At 40.6% G+C, this 23,530-nt stretch overlaps 1 protein-coding gene across 2 annotated transcripts in view; it reads left to right on the forward strand.

Annotated features, from left to right (window-relative positions):
- Positions 1-23,530, forward strand: part of GALNT17 (polypeptide N-acetylgalactosaminyltransferase 17) — a 410,986-nt gene that overhangs the window by 366,752 nt on the left and 20,704 nt on the right. For both annotated transcript variants that reach the window (XM_075852899.1, XM_075852900.1), the window contains exon 9: positions 6,918-7,013. In XM_075852899.1, the coding sequence (XP_075709014.1) occupies positions 6,918-7,013 (96 nt within the window). The remainder of the gene's footprint in view (positions 1-6,917; positions 7,014-23,530) is intronic.

Genomic DNA, 23,530 nt, shown 5'->3' on the forward strand with positions numbered 1-23,530 from the left:
CAAAAAACAAATGATTTAAAAAAATATTTTATTTTATTGTGCAAATAATATATGACAAAATATATGACAAAATATATAAAAAGAACTATATATGTTTGGTATCGCCGTAATTTACCTGCAGAATAAAGTGAATATGTCCTTTAGCCATGGGGAACACTGTAAAAAAAAAAAAAATAAAGAATAAAAAAATATGTCAGGATTGCTGGTTTTGGTCACCTTGCTTGCCAAATAAAGGAGTAAAACTGATCAAAAAGTCACATGCAACAGGGCACTAGAGATACCATGGTAGTCAGCGGGCACCTGAACAATTTCTATACATTATTTGCCAAAAGACAAGAAGAAGCCCTATTTCCCAACTACCTATATAGAAAATGTTTTATTTTTAATATCTTAACTTTTATTATTATTATTTAAAGCAACATTAAAGAACCACACATTAATAAAAAGGCACAGTGCCTAGATGTTACCGTGTTGATAGCAAGTTAGTGTCTACTAGTGTTTAAGCCAGCGGCTGCAGTACGCTGTATTAACACTATGTAATCATATTTGTCTATCTCTCAGCAAAGCATTGTATTAAAAGCAGTTAGCCCCCCCCCCCCCCCCACGACATGTTTCGCTACATATGAAAACATAGCAGTGCCTTTAATTTGGTGATAGAATTTTCCATCGAGTGTAAAATAATTATGTGTTAACAGAATTTCTAGAAGTGATAACAGAAAACAATTATGTGCGTGAAACGGAGTCCCCTTCATGCTCAAAAAGTGTTGGACGGCATCAATGCCGAGGTTGTGCTGAATATTGGTGTACAATGATTCAACATCAATGCTCGCTTGCATTATAGTAGATATGACATTAATCTCTTGGATCCTGGTACTGGTGACAATGTCTTTAGTATACAGCAAAAAACAGGGTAAGGGAGGATTTACACGAGTGTGCGTTTTGCGCGCGCAAAAAACGCAACGTTTTGCGCGCGCAAAAGGTACTTGACAGCTCCGTGTGTCATGATCATATGGTGCGCGGCTGCGTGCTTTTCATTATGACACTCTGTATGTTTGTAAACAGAAAAGCACGTGGTGCTTTTCTGTTTGCAATCATAGTTTGCCTGCTGTTGCGCGAATCACGCAAGTCCCACGGAGGTGCCTCCATGTGGCATGCGTGATTTTCACGCACCCATTGACTTCAATGGGTGCGTGATGCGCGAAAAACGCAGAAATATAGGACCTGTCGTGAGTTTTACGCAGCGGACTCACGCTGCGCAAATATCACTGACAGTCTGCACTGCCCCATAGACTAGCATAGGTCCGTACGACGCGCGTGAAAAGCACGCGCTTTGCACAGACGTATTACACGTTCGTGTAAATCCGCCCTAAGGCTGTAACAAAATATGAAAGCATTTCGTCCACATACATGCTGATGCCCTGTGTGAGGTTGTCATTACCCGACACTATCGGTCTGCCAGGTAAAGGACGAGAGACCTTATGGATTTTAGGGAATTCGTAAAAAGTCGCTAAGATGAGGCTAGGATTATATATCCATTTCAACTCATCTTGTGTGATAAAGCTTCAATTGGAAGAGGACGTAACTCTGATATGAAGACATGTGTAGGGTTTTGTTCCAAAACAGTACAGGTGGAAGTATCGTCAAGTCAACACGATCCATGACAACAATGTTGCCCCCTTCATCAGAGGGCTTTAACATCAATTCCTAATTTTTGCATAGTTCATCTAATGCTAGTTGTTCCATTTTACTAAGATTACCAAAAACTCTTGATTTGTTAAATTTAAGTTCCCGCAGATCTACGCTAACCATCTTCACAAAGATGTCAATAAGCCTATACTGTGAGAATGGAGGTGTCATTCGTGATTTAGGTCGTAGTGATGAAAAAGGGGCAGTAGCGTCAATGGCTCCAAATTCATTTTCATAAAGTAAGTCCTCTGGGTCTCTAAGGGTGCTCAATTCCTCCTGATTGGTAGATCCCAAATTCTGCGTGTTTCCTTTGAAATATTTGTGTAGAGCAAGCTTCCCTGAAAACAGATTTATGACCTTTGTCCAGGTTAACTCATCAAATGCTGGAGTGGGGGTATAGTATAAGCCTTTACGTAAAAGTGCCTCCTGATGTGTGCTCAACTAGACAGAGGACATATTAAAAATCTGCATTTGACTTTCTTTGGTACCGATGTTCGACATTGTAGGTGCCATTATTTGTTTTGGCTCCATCGTATGTTGGGTGGCCCTAAAAAAGGAAAGGTGTTGAGAGCACCTATAGGTAGTACAAAACGGAAATATAGTATTCCCTCCATTTTGGCCTGCATTTCTCCCCATCAGAAAGGGGGTTGTTGTTATATTTTGGGTGCCAGATGTAGGTAAGGAGAGAAAGGTGGAGGAGGTTGAGGTAGAGGTGATAGAATCCCCCTGGGCCCGGTTTCCTTGACATGATATATTAGATATCTTAGGTGGTATAGAAGTTCTCTTAGGTGGATTATATCTTCTATTTTTGATTTTACGTTTAGTACCTAATCTGGCGTTGTCACTAGATTTCCTAGATTCGTCCATGCCCGAAACGTCAGATTCCGAAAAGCCTGTTAATCTAGTTTCCCGATTAGTGTTTGGATGTGTTCGTGCTTTTTTGGTATGGGCTTATTCTATATAAAAATCTCATATGTATTTACAATGTTTTCTATCTTTATTCTTTCCTTGTAAATTTTCAATATTTTTTTGCAGTTTAATTTCTCAGTTGTTAAACTCAGGCACTGAATTAAACACCTGAATGTCCTCAATTTCCTTTTCTAGTTGAAGACTAATTTTAGTAAAATCTAATTTTTCAAAGTCTAAGAGGTAATTGAGCATAGGTAAGGAATTGTCTGTTAGGAGTTCCTGCCAGCCCTTTGTGAAAGCTGTATCACTACGATAAGAGTTAGGTGTAATATTAATACATAAACCTCTATATACAATTTTGTTTGTTGGATATATGTTTCCAAACTCGCTATTTCCCAACAGGATCTTATGTATTGCTTATATGTTTTTTGCAAATCCCTAAAAGCCGTTTGAACGTCAAAATAATATTATCATTGGAGAAAACATATGCTGCCTCAGCAGACAGACTATCTGAATTAAATTTTTTAGACAAAATACCTCCCATTACCATAAGCTGTCAAAAGACAGAAACATTTCCAAGTGGGAGCGTAGGGTCAAAAGCAAACGGTTAATTAACCCATTTATTAACAGAGCACTAGAGTGACCCTGGTAGTCGGCAGGCACATGAACAATTTCTATACATTATTTAACAAAAGGCAAGAATTTAAGCCCTATTTCCCAACTACCTTTATAGAAAAAGTTGCATGTACCCCAAAATGGTAGCAATGAAAACTACAGATTGCCCCATTGGTGAAAAAATTTAAAAGTTCTGGCTCTCAGAATATGGCAACACAAAAAGTGCAGAGTGTGTTCCAAAAGGGTGATAAGATTGGGCACCATTTATCAGTGCGACACTGGCCACACATCTATTAATTATTATTTACTTACCACATTATTATGCCACCTTATTATGCTCTTATGTACTCTACCAAGCTTATATATGCCCCACATTATACATTTAAATACTAGTAAAACCCCAGACAGAACTACTATCAAGCAAAATCTACGCCCCAAAAGCCCAATCGGCACCCGTCCTTCTGAACCCTACAGTGTGCCCAAACAGCAGTTTACCTGGGAGGACACGCTTAACAGTTTCTTAGGTTTCTTAGCACAAACTGGGCACAACATATTGTGCACTAAAATGGCATATTAGTAGAAAATGGCAATTTTCACTTTGCACCATCCTCTGAGTATTAATTTCTAATAAAAAAAACACCTGTGGGGTCAAAATGCTAAATACACCCCTTAAAATGCTTTAATATGTGTAATTTACAAAATGGGGGTCACTTCTTGGGGGTTTGTTTTACTATTTGACCTCAGAGCCCTGAAATTGTGAGCCAATGCTGTGAAAATTACCAAAATAGGCCACAAATGTGCATGGTGCTCTTTCCCTCTTAAGCCCTGTCATATGTCCAAGCAAATGATAAATGTCTAGAGGGGTGTAGTTTTCAAAATTTGGTCACTTCTCGGGTGTTTCTACTGTACTCTGGTACCTAAGACTGCCCAAACAGCAGTTTAGGGTCACATATGGGGTATTTCCCTACTCAGAAAAAAGTGAGTAACAAACTGTTTGATGTTTTTTCTCCTATTACCCCTTGTGAAAATAAAAAAATGGGAGCTCAAACTACATATTTTTGGAAAAAATTTAATTTTAAACTTTCACTGCCTAATACTAATAAAATCTATGAAATACCTGTTGGATCAAAATGCTCACTACAATGCTATATTAATGCCCCGAGTTATGTCTTTTTCAAAATAGAGTCACTTTTCAGGGATTTCCCTTGTACTGCAAATGTGACATGTCGCCCAAAAAGCAATCCAGCAAAATCTGCATGCCTTAAAGCGCCCATGCCTTTCTGAGACCTGCTGTGTGTCCAAAAAGAAGTTTATGTCCTCATATGGGGTATTACCGTACTCAGGAGAATATGCTTTACAGATTTTGGGGTGCATTTTCTGTTTTATTTCTTGTTAAAATGAGAAGATTCTACATTTTAGTGGAAAAAAACTATTGATCTTAATTTTTATGACCTAATTCCAATAAATTCAGCAAAAAAACCTGTGGGGTCATAATGCTCACTATACCCCTCAATAAATTATTTGTGGGGTGTAGTTTGCCAAATGGTGTCTTTTGTGGGTGTTTCTACTGTTTTGGCACCACAAGACCTCTTCAAACCAGACATGGTGCCTAAAATATATTCTAATGAAAAGGAGGCCACAAAATCCACTCGGTGCTCCTTTGCTTCTGAGGCCTGTGCTTCAGTTCATTAGCATACTAGGGCCACACGTGGGATATTTCGAAAAACTGGACAACAATTATTGAGTTGCGATTCTCTGGTAAAAACCTTCTGTATTACAGAAAAAAAATATTAAAATGGATTTTCTGCAAAAAAAATTCAATTTGTAAATTTTGCCTCCACTTTTCCAATTCCTGTGAAACGCCTGAAGAAACTTTCTAAATTCTGTTTTGAATACTTTGATGGATGCAGTTTTTAAAATGGGGTGATTTATATGGGGTTTCTAATATATAAGGCCCTCAAAGCCACTTCAGAACTCAACTGGTCCCTAAAAAATTAGGTTTTGGAAATTTTCTGGAAAATGCGAAGTACAGTAAAAAATAGTGTAGTACCGTGTTAGCCAGAGACAATATGAAATGTTAAATACTTTTGTGTCAAAAAAGACAAAAGTATAATAGGTATGATACCTTTATTGGCTAACCATAAAAGTTCAATATGCAAGCTTTCAGAGCACAGAGGCCCCTTCTTCAGGCAAGTTAACAAATGAATGACTTAGAAAATGACTGGAAAATGCGAGAAATTTCTGTTAAAGCTATAAGCCTTGTAATGTCCAAGATGAAAAGGGGCTCATTTAGATGAATGTGAATAATGTCCGTGTGCTGCGCAGGGAAATCACGCACAGCACACGGACCCATTGATTTCAAAGGAGCCGTTAACACATGCAGGAGTTTTCAAGCAGCGTGTGTCCGTTGGTAAAACTCACTGCATGTCCTATATTGGTGTATTTAGAATAAAAACAAGATTCTCTTCTAAACGACAACATTATGTGCCGAATACTTTTGTTCATATAGGGGTCACAGCGGTCGCAGTTGCGACCGGGGCCCACGGAACCCCCTGTCACATCTAATAAAAGTTACTATAGTAACTGGGGCATATGTAATAAACTACATGGGCCCCTGTTACTATACTAACTAACAGACTACGCACCCTAATGTTCCAGAGTGTGCAGCGGAGGTTCTGACGACTCTTTGTGTCATGACATCAAGACGCTGTGTGCCGCGCATGACGTCACGACGCTGGATGGACCACCTACCCTTCTCTTCGGCTCCGGCCGCAGCGGAGGTCTGCTGGGGCACGGGTTGTCCAGTCCCTAAAAATTGATGGCCTATACTCAGGATAAGCCATCAATAGCTGATGAGTCGGGGTGCAGTTTAAAAAAATACAAGGACAGAAAAAATAATTTATTGAAATAAAAAAAAAACACAAAGCCCCTTTTAACCATTTTATTGATGCCGTCAGCAAAGTAGTCCTCGAATCCGAAGTAGTCCAACATCCGAACCTGTAAAAAATTACAAACACAAAAAAATTAGTAGCACATAACAAAGCAAAACATTTCTTATACAAACCTTTCCTGTGTCCAGCCCTGGAGCCGCAATGTCAGCAAGCTGGGCCCTGTATCTAATCCTATCATATGTGATAAAGTCTGCCGAGCCACTGTATCTAATGGGGGGGCATATGTATTATGCTATTGCCACTGACGTTTTACGACCTTAGTGACGCCCCTGGCTGCTAGTCCTGCATTATTGGGTCACTTAGGAGACCTAGAGATGCAGCTGAAAGCTGCAGCCCATCGGCCAAGAGAAGAAGTTTGGTGGGCGCCAAGAAGTACTTTTGCACCGGGGCCCATGAGCCTTTAGCTTCGCCCCTGTGCATGGGGTCTAAATCTCCACCAATAACTAACCACAAGCTATGTCAGTTTTTCAGGTCTAGGTGCAGTGTAGTGGATGATCCATGTCCACGTGAACCAAGATGAACACCTTATCACTCAGAACTTTTTGGTCACGGAGATTAAGAATAAGTTTACATGAGTGGACATGGGCTTACAATTTCGTTATTTCTTTTACAGCTACTGAAAGAGTGGTAACTAAAGAGTTACATGTTAAGATAATTTTTCCAGTTCTTCCTGAGTGATAGATCGGTATTCTGAGCAGTTCAAAATGTTCTTTAACAAAAACAAAGCAAAAAACCCTTATGTTCTTGTTTCCACAGCTACGGAACAACAAAGCTAAAGATGTTTGTCTAGACCAAGGCCCACAGGAGAATCACACAGCTATAATGTATCCGTGCCATGGATGGGGCCCTCAGGTTAGATCTCTTTCTATTTTTGCTATGGTTCACAGTTCATCAGCTAGAGTCACGTCTAGATGATTATAAAGATTTACACAATTGAGCAGTAATAGTTTGGTTATTCTAGAATAATGAACTTGTGGTAATTGCATTACTTCGGGGCTGGTTTATCAAGCATAAATATCCATAAACCCTCTGAAGTGATATTATTCCTGACTTTTGTCAGCAAATCTAATTATCAAAACGCGTCTGCAGCACATTAACTAGCTTCATTACAAATATTGGAATAGCAGATTACCCATTTAGGATAAAAAAAAAACAAAACAGTTCATATTAGTTTACTAGTTTACCTTAAATTTATTTGTTTTTTTATGTATTTTGAACATTCTTTTTTAAATTCTCTCCATGAATCCCTACGTTTTTAGACTATTAGATTAATTCAGTACACGTACATAAGTGTAAACTTATTTTTAGTATTAATATGAAATAGTGTTTGGGACCTGTATATTTTAACCTATGTAGTATCCAGACCAAGCTCTTAATCAATCCTGATAATTTCCTGTGTTCTCACAGTGCTGATTTGGACCATAGGTAAGATGGCCGAGGGAGACAAAACATTGTCTATATAAGCTATTTCTTCATAACTCTCTTAAAGCGGTATTCCACAGGATATACTATAAATGCCTGAGCTCCATCCTCTTGGACCCTCGCTTATTTGGAGAACAAGGGTCCAGCGATGATTCCGCTTAACTCTTTCCATAACTCCAATAGACTTCAATAAAGAGGGCTGCATGCCATAAATATGCCATAAATATAACACAAATGCATTAACTTAGAATTAATGCATTAACCCCTTTAATTTCATATATAGCCCTTTGAAAACACGGTCACATAAAATTGTCATGTGACCATGTGTAGTTTCATAAGTGGAGGTGTCCACATATTTCTGGCACAAACTTTTATTGAGGTGCTTAGATATTTATTTTAACACAACTCATGTAAATAAAAATGTCAACTCTCAGAAAACCTCCATGAAAAGCTGACAAGGCTTATGAAACAGAAAAATATTAAAGAGAACCTTTCACCTCCCCATACATTTGCAGCTGAGTGCAACATGTAATGGGCAGGGCTGCACAAAACCCGGGGTACTTTACATTTTATTCTACCTTCCTCCATTATTTAGATATCGGTGCCATTATATTTGGCGCCCGATATTTAAATAACCCCCTGAACTGTCAATGGGGCATGTACTGTCAAGGGGGCGTGTTACTATGGCTGTGACACTGTCCACTCAGATATGGACAGTGTTACAGCAAGAGCGAGGATAGAGGAGAGAGTGTGCGCGAGCGCGCGCGCACGCTCTCACTCTTCAGCTTTCAAGATGAGTCTTCTGCCAAACTGGCAAGGGGGCGTGTCACTGCTACGGAAAGTGTAAGAGCTGGGGAGCCCTTGCACTGTCCGTAGCAGAGACATGCCCGCTTGCCAGTTCGGCAGACAAAGTACAAGACTGATCTCTCGCAAGAACTGAAGAGATGAAAGAGCGCATGTGAGGTCTCCTCTCCACAGCTCTTACACTGTCTGTAGCAGTGACACGCCCCCTTGCCAGTTCGGCAGAAGACTGATCTTGAAAGCTAAAGAGTGAGAGCGTGCGCGCACGCTTTCACACACTCTCTCCCCTACCCTCGCTCTTGCTGTAACACTGTCCATATTTGATTGGACAGTGTCACAGCCATAGTAACACGCCCCCTTGCCAATACATGCCACATTGACAGTTCAGGGGGTTATTTAAATATCGGGCACCAAATATGACAGCACCGATATCTAAATAACAGAGGAGGGTAGAAAAAAAATGTAAAGGGCCCCAGGGTTTGTGCAGCCATGCCCATTACATGCTGCACTCAGCTGCACATGTATGGGGAGGTGAAAGGTTCTCTTTAAAGGAACAGTGTCATCACAAATTTTTTTTAATATGTTAAAGATGTTAGTGCTTTATTAAAAACGTTTATATTTATTTGTGTGTTTGTGTTTTACTTTTTCTTATTTTTACACTTTTTCTTCCCTATGGGGGCTGCCATTTTTTGTTCCATTTCTGTATGTGTCGATTAACGACACATACAGACATGGAATACGGCAGCCACAGTCCCATAGGGACTGCGAACGGGTCCCATCCACTTCTGTGTACGCCGTCTGTGTGGGAACTGCGCATGCGCCGCTCCCACACAGTCCAATTTGAAATTGGCGCCGTCCGGCGGCAGGAGCAGGTAAGAGATTTCAATGTATGTTCGTGTTTGTGTGTGTTTACTACTGTATGTAAACCTACTACACTGTGTGTTAGCTCAAAAAATGGCGACACACAGTGTAGGAGGTTAGACCGTTCAAACCCCTCGTTTATCCCGGCACTAGCCAGGATAAAGGAGGGGGGGGGATGCTGAGAGCTCACTAGAGCGAGGGCTTTTTACCCAATTTTGCAATGCTGCAATTTTGGGAATAGCTCCATCTAGTGACCAGCAATGGGAAATATTATAAATTAGAATTAATTTATAATATTTCCTGACTCGTGAAAAAAAATAAAAAAATGTGAACAATGTTTAATCACCCACACACTAAATGTTTAATTAAAAAAAAACAAACATGTTTTTCTGGCAACACATTTTCTTTAAATAAGGAATAAGAGTTTAGTGTAGAAAAGTACAGGTAATACAAAACGAAAATAAATCTAAATAGATAAAGGAGTTCTCTGAGATTAGAAAAAAAACAGCTCCCCTCAGGTCCATTTGTTGCGTCTGGTATAGCAGCATAGCCCATTCAACCCCTTTAAGTCAAAACTGGGAATGTATATGTTTAACATTACTTTATGTAGGATCTTGTAATAAGTGTATACATTTGGGCATCTACATATTATACAAATGTAGCACAGATCCAAAATGCTTTGTATTCAGACGGGCATTCTTTAAAGCAATATAAATTACTCCTACTAATTAACAAGTGACAAACAATGGTACTCATTGTTATGCTTGTGTGGTTTGCTTCTGTGTAGTTTTTTTTTACAGATGACGCTACATTATCCTGTGGTTGCTAAATTGAAACATTATTTTTATGAACAGACCCATTAAATATTTATTCCAAACATGTTATATTTGTACACTATCCTACTGAGCTTCCACAGTTTTAAAGTCTTTTAGACTTCCTCATGAATAATTTTTTAATCGCTTTGGTGCAGCCCAAATATGTTACATAGTTACATAGTTAATACGGTTGAAAAAAGACACATGTCCATCAAGTTCAACCAAGGGATGGGAAAAGGGCAGGGAAAAATGTATACATATTGACATAGGAGCTAATATTTTTTTGTTCTAGGTAAATTATCTAAGCCTTTTTTAACCCCTCCCCGCATTTGGGCGTAACTGTACGTCCAAATTCTGAGTGAGTTCCCGCATTTGGGCGTACAGTAACGCCCTGCAGATAAAGCGAGCACAGGAGCTGTGCGCGCTTTATCTTCAGCGGCTGTCAGCTGTTATACACAGCTGACATGCCGCTGCAATGGCTGCGATGGCTGTTACCGCCGATCGCAGCCATTTAACCCCTTCAATGCGGCTGTCAATGACGTCCGCCGCATTGAAGTGGTTGACAGAGGGAGGGAGCTCCCTCTGTAACCCCCGGGCCCCCCGTGATGGATCGCGGGTGGCGATTGTTGCTAGGCTTCCTGGTTGCCATGGTACAGTAGCCTATTATGTCCTGCCCGAGGCAGGACCTAATACGCTAACTGTCAAATGAAGAATGACAGTTACGATGCACTGCACTATATAAGTAGTGAAGTGCATCGTAGCGGGGATCAGAAGACCAGATCTTCAAGTCCCCAGGTCAGTGTAAAAGAAAAAGTTAAAAAAGTTAGAAAAAAATGTGAAAGAAAAATAAATAAATAATAAATAAATAATAAAAACAACACTTGCCCTGTTTCCTGATCAACGTGTTATTTTTCCGGTGACGGAGCTGTGTGAGGTCGCGTTTTTTGTGGAACGAGCTGTAATTTTTATTGGTTACATTTTGGGGTACATGCAATTTTTTTATCACTATTTATTCCATTTTTTGGGATATGAGGAAACCAAAAAACAGCCATTCCAGCACGTTTCTTTTTTGTTTGTTTTTACAGTGTTCACTGTGCAGTATAAACAACATGTTAAAGAGGCTCTGTCACCAGAATAAAAATGCTCTATCTCCTACATCAGTTTATCGGCGCTGGAATGTAGTTACTAGCAATGGGTTTTTATTTTAAAAACGATGTTTTTTAACAAAGTTATCGCGTTTAGAACATTTATGCAAATGAGGTCCTTAATGCCCAACTGGGCGTTTTTTAATTTTCAACCAAGTGGGCGTATGACAAAGAGGTGTATGACGCTGGCCAATCCGCATCATAAAAAATTACAGCTCGTTCCACAAAAAACGCACCCTCACACAGCTCCGTCACTGGAAAAATAACACGTTATGACTCTCAAAACGCAATGATGCAAAATGATTCTAAATGATGGCCCAGACTCATTTTTAGGTCCAGTAGAATTTCACTAATTACCCCACATTGTCATTTGCTGGACCCCACAGGTGGACCCTGTAGATGCAGCGGAGATGAGGAAACTTTAGGGCCTTGTGGGGCTTATAGGGCTAGGGAAGAAGTCAAATATAAGGCAACACTGGAGCGCAGATATTCTGTATACTACCCAATAAACCCGGCCTGTGTATAAAGGATTGGTTCAAAGCGTACCACACCAATCCATGGATTATTCATTCTCCCCATTATTACATCATCCTATTATGACCTGTTGCACTCTGCCCAGCTTACAAATACCCTGATGTACTCCGCCCAGCTTACATATACCCTGATGTACTCCGCCCATCTTACATATACCCTGATGTACTCCGCCCAGCTTACATATACCCTGATGTACTCCGCCCAGTTTACATATACCCTGATGTACTCCGCCCAGTTTACATATGCCCTGATATACTCCGCCCAGCTTACATATACCCTGATGTACGCCGCCCAGCTTACATATACCCTGATGTACTCCGCCCAGCTTACATATACCCTGATGTACTCCGCCCAGCTTACATATGCCCTGATGTGCTCCGCCCAGCTTACATATACCCTGATGTACTCCGCCCAGTTTACATATGCCCCCACATTATAAGATAAAATACCACTAAAACACCAAGCAAAATCTGTGTTTCAAAAGCCAAATGGTGGTCCAACTATGTCTGGCGGTGTGCCCAAAACGGCAATTTATGACCACATATGGGTATTACTGTATTCTGGAGAACCCGCTTAACAATTTATGGGATGTTTGTCTATGGTGGTACAAGCTGGGCACAACACATTGGGCACTGAAATGGCATATCTGTGGAAAACAGCCATTTTCAATCTGCAACATCTATTGTTTACTCATTTTTGCAAAACACTTGTGCGGTCAAAATGCTCACTACACCCCTAGATAAATTCTTTGAGGGATCTAGTTTCCAAAATGGGGTAATTTTTCGGGAGTACCACTGTACTGGTACTATAGCTCAATGCAACATGGTGTCAAAAAACGGATCTAGTAAAATCTCCACTCCAAATACTAAATGGCGCTCCTTCCCTTTAGAGCCTTGCTGTGTGTCCAAATAGCAGTTTATGACCACGTGTGGGGTATTTCCCTACTCTGAAGAAGTTGCTTTACAAATGTTATGGTGCTTTTTCTCCATTATTAGTTGAGAAAATGAAAATTTTTTTAACTAATGCTGCGTCTTATTGGAAAATAATGTAATTTTTCATTTTCACTGCCCATTTCTAAGAAAATATATGAGACACCTGTGGGGTCAAAATGCTCACTACACCCCTATATTAATTCCTCAATGGGTGTAGTTTGCCAAATGGAGTCACTTTTGGGTAGTTTCCACTGTACTGGTACCTAAGGGGCTTTGCAAATGCGACATGGCGCAGAAAAACCAATCCAGCAAAATCTGCTCTCCAAAAGCCAAATGGCGCTCCTTCCCTTCTGAGCCCTGATGTGTATTCATACAGTACTTTATTACCACTTATGGGGTATTTCCGTACTCTGGAGAAGTTGCTTTTACAAATGTTACGGTGATTTTTCTCCTTTATTTGATGAGAAAATGAAACATTTTTACCTAAAGCTACGTCTTAGTGGAAAAAAATGACATTTTTCATGTTTACTGCCCAATTCTAATGAAATCTATGAAACACCTGGGGGGTCAAAATGCTCACTACACCCCTAGTTGAATTCCTCTAGGGGTGTAGTTTCCCAAATGGAGTCACTTTTGGGGGGTTTCCACTGTACTGGTACCTTAGGAGCTTTACAAATGCGACATGGTGCCAAGAAATCAAACCAGCAAAATCTGTACTTCAAAAGCTAAATGGCGTGCCTTCCCTTCTGAGTCCTGCCGCTTCCCAAAACAGCCGTTTATGACCACATGTTGGGTATTTCCGTACTCTGGAGAAGTTGCTTTACATGATGTTGGGGTGCTTTTCATCATTTATTTGTTGAAAAAAATAAAAATTTTGAGGTAAAACTACATCTTATTGGAAAATTATGTAATTTTTCATTTTCACTGCCCAATTCTAATGAAATCTATGAAACACCTGTGGGGTCAAAATGCTCACTACACCCCTAGATAAATTCCTCAAGGGGTGTAGTTTCCTAAATGGAGTCACTTTTGGGGGGTTTCCACTGTTCTGGTACCTTAGGAGCTTTACAAATGCGACATGGTGCAGAAAAATGAATCCAGCAAAATCAGCGCTCCAAAAGCTAAATGGCGTGCCTTCCCTTCCGAGTCCTGCCGCTTGCCCAAACAGCAGTTTATGACCACATGTTTGGTATTTCCATACTCTGGAGAAGTTGCTTTACAAATGTTGGGGTGCTTTTCCTCATTTATTTGTTGAAAAAAATAAAAATTTTGAGGTAAAGCTACATCTTATTGGAAAATAATGTAATTTTTCATTTTCACTGCCCAATTCTAATGAAATCTATGAAACACCTGTGGGGTCAAAATGCTCACTACACCCCTAGATCAATTCCTCGAGGGGTATAGTTTCCCAAATGGAGTCACTTTTGTGGGAGTTTCCTTTGTTTCGGAACCACAAGACCTCTTCTAACCTGACATGGTGCCTGAAATATAATTTAAGAAAAGGAAGGCCCAAAAAGCCTCTAGGTGCCTCTTTGCTTCTGAGGCCGGTGTTTCAGTCCAGTAGCGCACTAGGGCCACATGTGGGATATTTCTAAAAACTTCAGAATCAGGGCAATAAATATTCAGTTGTGTTTCTCTGGTAAAAACCTTCAGTATTATAGGAAAAATGGATTAAATTGGAATTTCTGCAAAAATAAATGAAATTTGCAAATTTCCCTTCCAGTTTGCTTTAATTCCTGTGAAACGCATAAAGGGTTAAGAAACTTTCAAAATGCTGTTTTGAGTACTTTAAGGGGTGCAGTTTTTAAAATGGGGTGATTTGTGGGGGTTCCTAATATATAAGGCCCTCAAAGCCACTTCAGAACTGAACTGGTCCCTAAAAAAATAGGCTTTTGAAATGTTCTTGAAAACGTGAGAAATTGCTGCTAAACTTATAAGCCTTGTAACGTCCTAAAAAAAATAAAAGGATGTTCAAAAAATGATGCCAATCGAAAGTAGACATATGGGAAATGTTAGCTAGTAACTATTTTGTGTGGTATAACTATCTGGCTTACAAGCAGATACATTTGAATTTAGAAAATGCTAATTTTTTGCACATTTTCTCTACATTTTTGTGTTTTTCACACAAAAATATTGAATATATCGACCAAATTTTTTCACTAACTTAAAGTACAATATGTCACGAGAAAACAATCTCAGAATCGCTTGGATAGGTAAAAGCATTCAAGAGTTATTACCACATAAAGTGACACATGTCAGATTTAAAAAATGAGGCTGTGTCATAAGGTCCAAAAGTGGCTGCGTCCTGAAGGGGTTAAAGCCATCTACTGTCCCTGCTGTGACCAGCTCCTGAGGTAGGCTATTCCATAGATTCACAGTTCTCACAGTAAAGAAGGCTTGTCGTCTCTGCAGGTTGAACCTTTTTTTCTCCAGACGGAGGGAGTGCCCTCTTGTTTTTTGAGTGGGTTTTACATGGAACAGGATTTCACCACATTTTTTACATGTCCATTGCATGTCCCCCCTTAGTCATCTCTTTTCAAGGCTAAATAGGTTTAGTTCTTTTAATCCTTACTCATAACTGAGATTCTCCATTCCTCTTATTAGCTTAGTTGCTATTCTTTGTATTTTTTCCAACTCCAGGGCATTCTTTCTATGAACTAGAGCCGAGAACGGAACTGCATATTCTAGATGAGGCTGCACTAATGCTTTGTAAAGTGGTAATATTATATCCCTGTCCCGCGAGTCCATGCCTCTTTTAATACACGACAATATCTTGCTGGCCTTTGAAGCAGCTGATTGATATTTCATGCTGATATTTTGTTTATGATCTACAAGTCCACCCAGATCCTTCTCAACAAGTGACTCCCCCAGTATAGCTCCCCCTAGGACATATGATTCATGCAGATTACTGGTACCCAGATGCATAATTTTATATTTATTTACATTAAACTTAATTTGCCAACTGGATGCCCAAACACTTAGTGTGTTCAAATCAGCTTGCAATTTACGAACATCTTCCATAGATTGAACAATACTACATTGCTTGGTGTCATCGGCAAAAATAGAAATAGTGCTATTAATCCCATCCTCTATATCATTAATAAATAAGTTGAATAATAGTGGTCCCAGCACTGAACCCTGGGGTACACCACTTATAACCGGGGACCATTCAGATTAGGAATTATTGACCACAACTCTCTGGATACGGTCCTTCAGCCAATTCTCAATCCAATTACAAACTATACTTTCTAAAACCATAGTCCTTAATTTACCCATTAGACGTCTATGAGGGACAGTGTCAAATGCCTTTGCAAAGTCCAAAAATACTATATCCACAGCGGCCCCTCTGTCTAGGCTTCTGCTCAGCTCTTCATAAAAACAAATCAGGTTGGTTTGACAACTTCTGTCCATAGTAAAACCGTGCTGGCTGTCACTTATATTACTATTTTTTGTCACATAATCCTGTATATAATCCCTCAATAGCCCCTCAAACATTTTCCCCACGATGGATGTTAAGCTTACTGGTCTATAATTACCTGGGGAAGACCTAGAGCCCTTTTTGAAAATAGACACCACATTTGGCCTGCACCAGTCCCTTGGCACTATGCCAGTCACTAGAGAATCTCTAAATATTATGAATACGGGGACAGAAATAACTGAACTAAGCTCTTTAAGAACCCTAGGGTGTAACCCCTCTGGTCCAGGGGGCCTTGTGTACATTTATTTTATTTAATTTAGCTTGGACCATATCTACATTCAGCCAATTCAGTATATCAACTGATATATTAACAGCACTGGCTCCGGCTACATCAGCTGCTCTTTCTTCTGTTGTATATCTAGGGGTCCTACATGTTCAGAACTTAACTTTTTTGCATTTACATACTTGAAGACATTTTGGGGATTTGTTTTACTATTCTTGGCCACCTACCTTTCATTTAGTATTTTTGCTGATTTTATTACCTTTTTACAGATTGTATTAAGCTCTTTATCATTTACAAAGGCTACAGCTGTGCCCTCAGATTTGTATTTTTCAAATGATCTTTTTTTGTCATATATTGCCCTTTCTACTGAAGGCGTAAGCCATGTGGGTATTAATTTTAGTCATTTATACTTGTTACCTATAGGAATAAATTTTGCACTATAATTATACAAAGTAGATTATAAAATATCCCATGTTGTACCATTACTTGACATTAGTTGTTCCCAGTCTATATCCTGAATTGCAGCCCTCATCCTGGGGAAATTGGCCTTCTTATAATGAAGTGTTTTTGCCCTCCCATCCTGTGTTTATTTTTTACAGTATAGGTAAAATATAACTATATTGTGATCACTGTTACCAAGGTTTTCACGAACATTGACATTCCCAACAAGCTCTGCATTATTAGCAGTGACCAGATCCAACAGAGCTTCTCCTGTAGTAGTGTTTACCTCCCTTTGTAATTCCACCCACAAGGTTTCAACCTCCTCACAATCTTCACCCACTATTGTCTCTTTCACACTCGCCTTCATATCGCTTCTCACATACAGACATACACCACTGCCTTTCCTATTTGTCCTATCTTTCTGAAACAGTGTAAAACCCTGTAGATTTACAGCGCAGTCATGAGAAGAGTCTAGCCATGTTTCAGCAACACCAACTATATCAATAAGTTCCTCCAGTACTAAGGCCTCCAGCTCCCCCATTTTGCTTGCTAGACTTCTGGCATTTGTGAACATACTTTAACTTGCCTTTCAATTTTTCACTTTCAGTATCAGAAATGTGATTATTTTACATTATTTGGGCATTTTTATGTTCATTTTCGCGGCTGTTTTGTAACAAAAGGATCTCCTTATCCTCTTGTCTAGTCCTCTCCCCAAAGTCTATTTCTCCCCCCACCAATTTAGTCTGACCCCTCCCTAACCTAACTACCCCTTTATTTTCAACATTGTCCTCCCTCCTCAGCCCTAGTTTAAATACTCCACCACCCCAGCTAGAAATCTCTCCCCCAGCACATTGGACCCCCTTCCATTTAGGTGCAAATCATCTGCAGAATACAGTTTGTACCCGAATGAAAAGTCAGCCCAGTGCTCTAGGAACTCAAAGCCTTCTCCTCTACACCAAGACTTAAGCCATGCATTTAACTCCCTGAGCACCTACTGCCTTTCCTGTGATGTGCATGGCACAGGCAGTATTCCTGAGAATACTACCTTGCAGGTCCTTCCCTTCAGCTTGTAACATAGTTCTTTAAAATTATTCTTAAGGCTCTCTCCATCTACAATTGATTCTGGCATTGGTTCCTACATGAAGCACGACAGCTGGAACATAACCAGCCCCTCCCAGTAATTTATCCACCCGGTCCACCACATGCTGAACACTGGCACCAGGGAGACTGTAAACCATTCAGTTGAGGTGGCCTTGGCGACAAATTATTCTATCCATCTTCCTGCTTATAGAATCCCCTACAACTAATAATTGTTTTGCCTTACATACATTACCATCCCTCCCACTACTACCTGGGCTGTTCTCCCGTATGTTAGGGAGATCAGTATCCACTAGGGCTGTCAGTTCTGAGACCGACACCCTCACATCATCACCCAACTTGGCAATTTTGCTTGGAATATCAGAAACAGGATTGGCCTTCCTTTTCTTGGACCCCTTTCTACCGCCCCTAACTACATTAACCCAGCTACTTGCCTGGTCCTGCTGACCCATGCCATCACCCTCCGGGTCTACCCCACTAACTGCTTGCTCAGTGAGCAACATGCTCCGCTCAAGATTGTCTATTGCCCCCAATGTTGCATTTTGCTCCTCCAGATCTCTAATGTGAGCTTCCAGGTGAACAACATGCTCACATCTGCCACAGAGGTATTCACCCTGGAACTCTGGCTCCAGTCCTCCATACATATGGCAAACTGTGCACTGAAGAAAACCTCCAATCTTGCTGTCCATTATCCCAATTACAAAAAAACAGTGAACAATTGTTAAAGTAAAAGAAAAGAAGAGTACTTACAGGGACTTACTTCTCATTTCAACTCAGGTTTAATAACTCCACTTGATCCACAAGCCACTTAATTTAGTAAGGCCAAAACAGAGAAAACTCAACTGAGGCCTGCAGGCTAATTTATATCACCTGAAAGAAATTAACCCCTCCCCTTAGTCAGCTGCACAGCAGGACAGAAGCTAAGAAGGAAAAAAGGGTTTTAAATTGTATCAGTTTTGCTAGCTTCTATTAGCAAGCACTGAATTCATATATCAAACACAGTTTCGCACACAGGAACACAGCAAAACCATCCGTTTTAGTAACTCCACTTGATCTACAAGCCACTTAATTTAACAAGGCCAAAACAGAGCAATCTCAACTGAGGCCTGCAGGCTAATTTATATCACCTGAGAGCAGTTAACCCCTTGCCCTAGGCAGCTGCACAGCAGGACAGAAGCTAAGAAGAAAAAGGGTTTTAAATTGTGTCAGTTTTGCTAGCTTCTATTAGCAAGCACTCAATTCATATATCAAACACAGTTTCACACACGGTATCACACCCAGGAACACAACAAGCAATCCGGTTTAATAACTCCACTGGATCCACAAGCCACTTAATTTAGAAAGCACAAAAACAGAGCAAGCTCAACTGAGGCCTGCATGCTAATTTATATCACCTGAGAGCAATTAACCCCTCCCCCTAGTCAGCTGCACAGCAGGACAGAAGCTAAGAAGGAAAAAAAAAGGGTTTTAAATTGTGTCAGTTTTGCTAGCTTCTATTAGCAAGCACTCAATTCATATATCACACACAGTATCCCACACAGTATCACACACAGTATCACACACACAAGAACACAGCAAGCCAATTCGGTTTAATAACTCCACTTGATCTACAAGCCACTTAATTTAGCAAGCCTAAAGCAGAGCTTTAAGGCCATTACTTAGCAATGAAGACCAAGATGCGCAAATGATGCGTACAGATCTTCACGCTGGAGAGCCGAAGGTGTCACCAACATTTGAGGTGACATGCGGGGCGCTCATATGATTACACGTGTCCAGCACTTATGCTCCTTTACCAGAGTGGAGAAAGTGGTATCTAGTAGAAAAAAGAACATGGGTTTTCTTTAAAGAGGATCTGTTAGCTCTCCTGACATGCCTATCTTAGTAAATAGTTGTATTCCCCATAATATAACAATTCTGGAGCATCTTTTCCTAGAGTTTTTGGGCCATTCCTCTGTTATTCCTCTTGGAAATGTATGAATAAATTGACAGCTGCGTGTTAGCAGCTGGGGGTGTGTCCCTAAACAGTCTGTCACTGTCCAATCAGTGGTGACAGTCTCAGAATGACAAGTGGAGTTGAATCACCCAGTTGTCAAGTTATTCATAAATTTCTCAGAGTAAAAAAAAAACCCAAAGGAATGGTACAGCGCAGAGTTCTAAGATAAGATGCCCTAGAATTGTTCATTGATGGGAAATACAAGTAATTACTAAAATGGACATGTCAGAAGAGGTACTGCAATGAGAATACACCTATAGTATTGAAGATTTCTAATTAACACATTTTTTCTGAATAATAAAATATGTAATTGGGGAATTATTAAAAAGATTCTCTTGTTAGGAAGTTCTAAATAAAGCTGATTGAGTCGTGCACTGTATGGCTGGGTTCACACGACCTATTTTCAGACGTAAACGAGGCATATTATGCCTCGTTTTACGTCTGAAAATAGGGCTACAATACGTCGTCAAACATCTGCCCATTCATTTGAATGGGTTTGCCGACGTACTCTGCAGACAACCTGTCATTTACGCGTCGTCGTTTGACAGCTGTCAAACGACGACGCGTAAAAATACAGCCTCGTCAAAAGAAGTGCAGGACACTTCTTTCAGACGTAATTTGAGCCGTTCTTCATTGAACTCAATGAAGCACAGCTCAAAATTTACGGCTATCAGAGAAGCCTCGCAAAATGCGAGGAGGAGCATTTACGTCTGAAACGAGGCAGCTGTTTTCTCCTGAAAACAGTCTGTCTTTTCAGACGTAAAAGCCTGCTACCGTGTGCACATACCCTATGTGTTTATAATTTCTCTAAGGCTGGGTTCACACGACCATGTTACGTTCGTAATGTACGGAACGTATTTCGGCTGGAAGACCCGGACCGAACACAGTGCAGGGAGCCGGGCTCCTAGCATCATACTTATGTACGATGCTAGGAGTCCCTGCCTCTCCGTAGAACTACTGTCCCGTACTGAAAACATGATTACAGTACGGGACAGTTGTCCTGCAGCGAGGCAGGGACTCCTAGCATCGTACATCACTATGATGCTAGGAGCCCGGCTCCCTGCACTGTGTTCGGTCCGGGTCTTCCGGCCGAAATACGTTCCGTACTTTACGGACGTAACATGGTCGTGTGAACCCAGCCTTAGTATTTTACCTCAGAACTGTGCCCCCGAGAGCACATTTTCAGGGACTGCATGAGAGTATGCAGAGATAGCTCTGTCTGATCCAGTTTGTCCACAAAATAAAGCAGGGCACCTGATTTTCTCTTTGCCACACACCTGATCAGTGTTTTGATATTTTTAGATATTATTTTATAACATTCAGAATGATTTTCTCCATGAAGAATCTTTCTGGTTATTGCAAATAATGGCCAGTCAATGGGTTGTGTCTGATATAGCAGTTTTGCTCCATTGACGTAAATGCAGATGAGCTGTAAAACCACACACAGTGCCAGGGTAGAAGTGAGCAGCCATGTTATTCTTATCCTCTACAACCCCTTTAAAGTTACCAATATGGAAAGCATATACATAATGTCCTGTATTATACAGTACTTTTTTTTTTTACAAGTATTCATGCCCCCTAAAAGGTCAACAGAACAGGAGTAAAAATAACATTTAGGGTAGGAACACAGAAAACGGATACACTTCGGATTTTCCCCAACCAATTTCATTTTGGAAAATCCGCAGCTTAGTACAGTAGCAGCAGAGTGGATGAGATTTGAACAAATCTCATCCACACACAGCTGAAAAAAAGTTCAGAAATATTCCTGCTTTGCAGTTTTTAAATCTGCATCATGCCAATTTATGAAGCGGAATTGTTGCTTTTCTGTTGCGGGTTTTCCCCACTGAATTTAATGGGGAGGTAAAACCTTCAACATAAAGCCATGTGTTGCAGAAATGCTGCGATTCTGACGCAAGAATCGCAAATAAGAAAGAAAAAAAGTTTTTTTTAGATTTCAAATTAATAGTAAAGCTTGTACTTACCGTTTGCTGTAGACATAGCGACACAATACTCTCTTCTGAGTGCAGCCTGACCTCCTGGGATAACGTTTCATCCCATGTAACTTCTGCAGCCAATCAAAGGCTACAGTGGTCACATGGACTACAGCATCATCCCAGGAATCTGGCTGCGCTCAGAAGAGAGGGATGCATCGCCATCACAATCCCTGGGTGGTAAGAATAAAGTTTGTTCTTTTATTCCTGCAGTATTTCCGCAGCTGACATGTTGCCCAAAGAACGGCACCACAATTTGGTATGTTTTTTTGGGTGGAATTCCCTACAGTTTCCAGGATGGATACGCTGTGTACTTTTACGCAACCACTGCTGGAAACAGAGATGGCTTCGGTCGCAATATAGCGGCCGTGCTCGGTAACTGCAGCTCTGCTGATATTCACTTGAATAAGAACAGAGCTGCAGTACTGCAGCATGCCCGCTATACTGTGACAAGAGCCATCTGCTTCCGGCACCGACCACTGCACAGCTTCCAGTGTCCGGAGGGAGCTGGAACAGCTGATCGGTATGGGGTCCGGTTGTCGGACCATCACCGATCATATACTGCTGACCTATCCTGTGGATTTGTCATCAGTATGAAAAACCACCCCATGCCCAGGCAACCCCTTTAACCTTTTTGTTGTTCAAACACTTCTCTTTTGCTTTGGCCTTGTACTTGAGTCATTGTCCTGCTGTAAGGTGAACTTTCCCTCAAGAATTAGTTTCTTGGCAGACTGAAGCAGGTTTTCTTGCAGTATCCTACTTTGCATCTTCCATCTATAATTTAATGTTTACAAGATGCCCAGTCCCCACTGAGGAAAAGCATCCCCACAACATGATTTTGCCCCCAATACTTAACTGTTAGGGTAGGAACTTCATAAAACTTCGCAGCGTATCCTCCCTGAACAATGCAGGGAATGCCTTCTTAAAAATCACACCACATTGTTCATAATTACCCCCTCCCTCTTCTCTGCTCGCAGTCCGGCCTCCTGGGATGACGTTGCAGGCCATGTGACCACTGCAGCCTGTGATTGGCTGCTGCGGTCACACGGGATGAAACATCATCCCAGGAGGCCGGACTGGAGAAGAAGAACTCTGGGTATGTATCATTTTATTTTATTTTTTTTTACTTGCGATTTTTGCGGCGGATTCGCTGTGATTCTACCACAAATGTCACAACAGACACCACTTTGTTGCGGGTTTAAGCACCCCATTGAATTCATTTGGAAAAACCGCAACAGAAGAGCTGCAAATACGCAGCATTAATTGACATGCTGCGGTTAAAGAAACCGTACCACAGGTCAATTTATGTGCGTTTTTTTAGGCAGAATTTTTCTACAGTGTGGGGATGAGATTTGTTGAAATCTCACCCACACTGCTGCTACTGTAATATGCTGCAGATTTTCCGCAATTAATCCGTTGCGGAGAATCCGCAGTGTTTACGCTGTGTGTGTTCGTACCCTTAGGATAGTTTATAGGTCTGCCACTACGTATAGCATTTTGACTATATCCCACATTTTATCTGGGTCTCCCTGATGCTTTCTGGGAAACTCCAGACATGCTTTAATGTGGGGTTTATTTCAGTATTTTAACCTTAAATGGGTTGTCCATGATTAGAAAAACATGGATACTTTCTTC

This window comes from Rhinoderma darwinii, chromosome 2, assembly GCF_050947455.1.
Source record: "Rhinoderma darwinii isolate aRhiDar2 chromosome 2, aRhiDar2.hap1, whole genome shotgun sequence".
Taxonomy (NCBI): domain Eukaryota; kingdom Metazoa; phylum Chordata; class Amphibia; order Anura; family Rhinodermatidae; genus Rhinoderma; species Rhinoderma darwinii.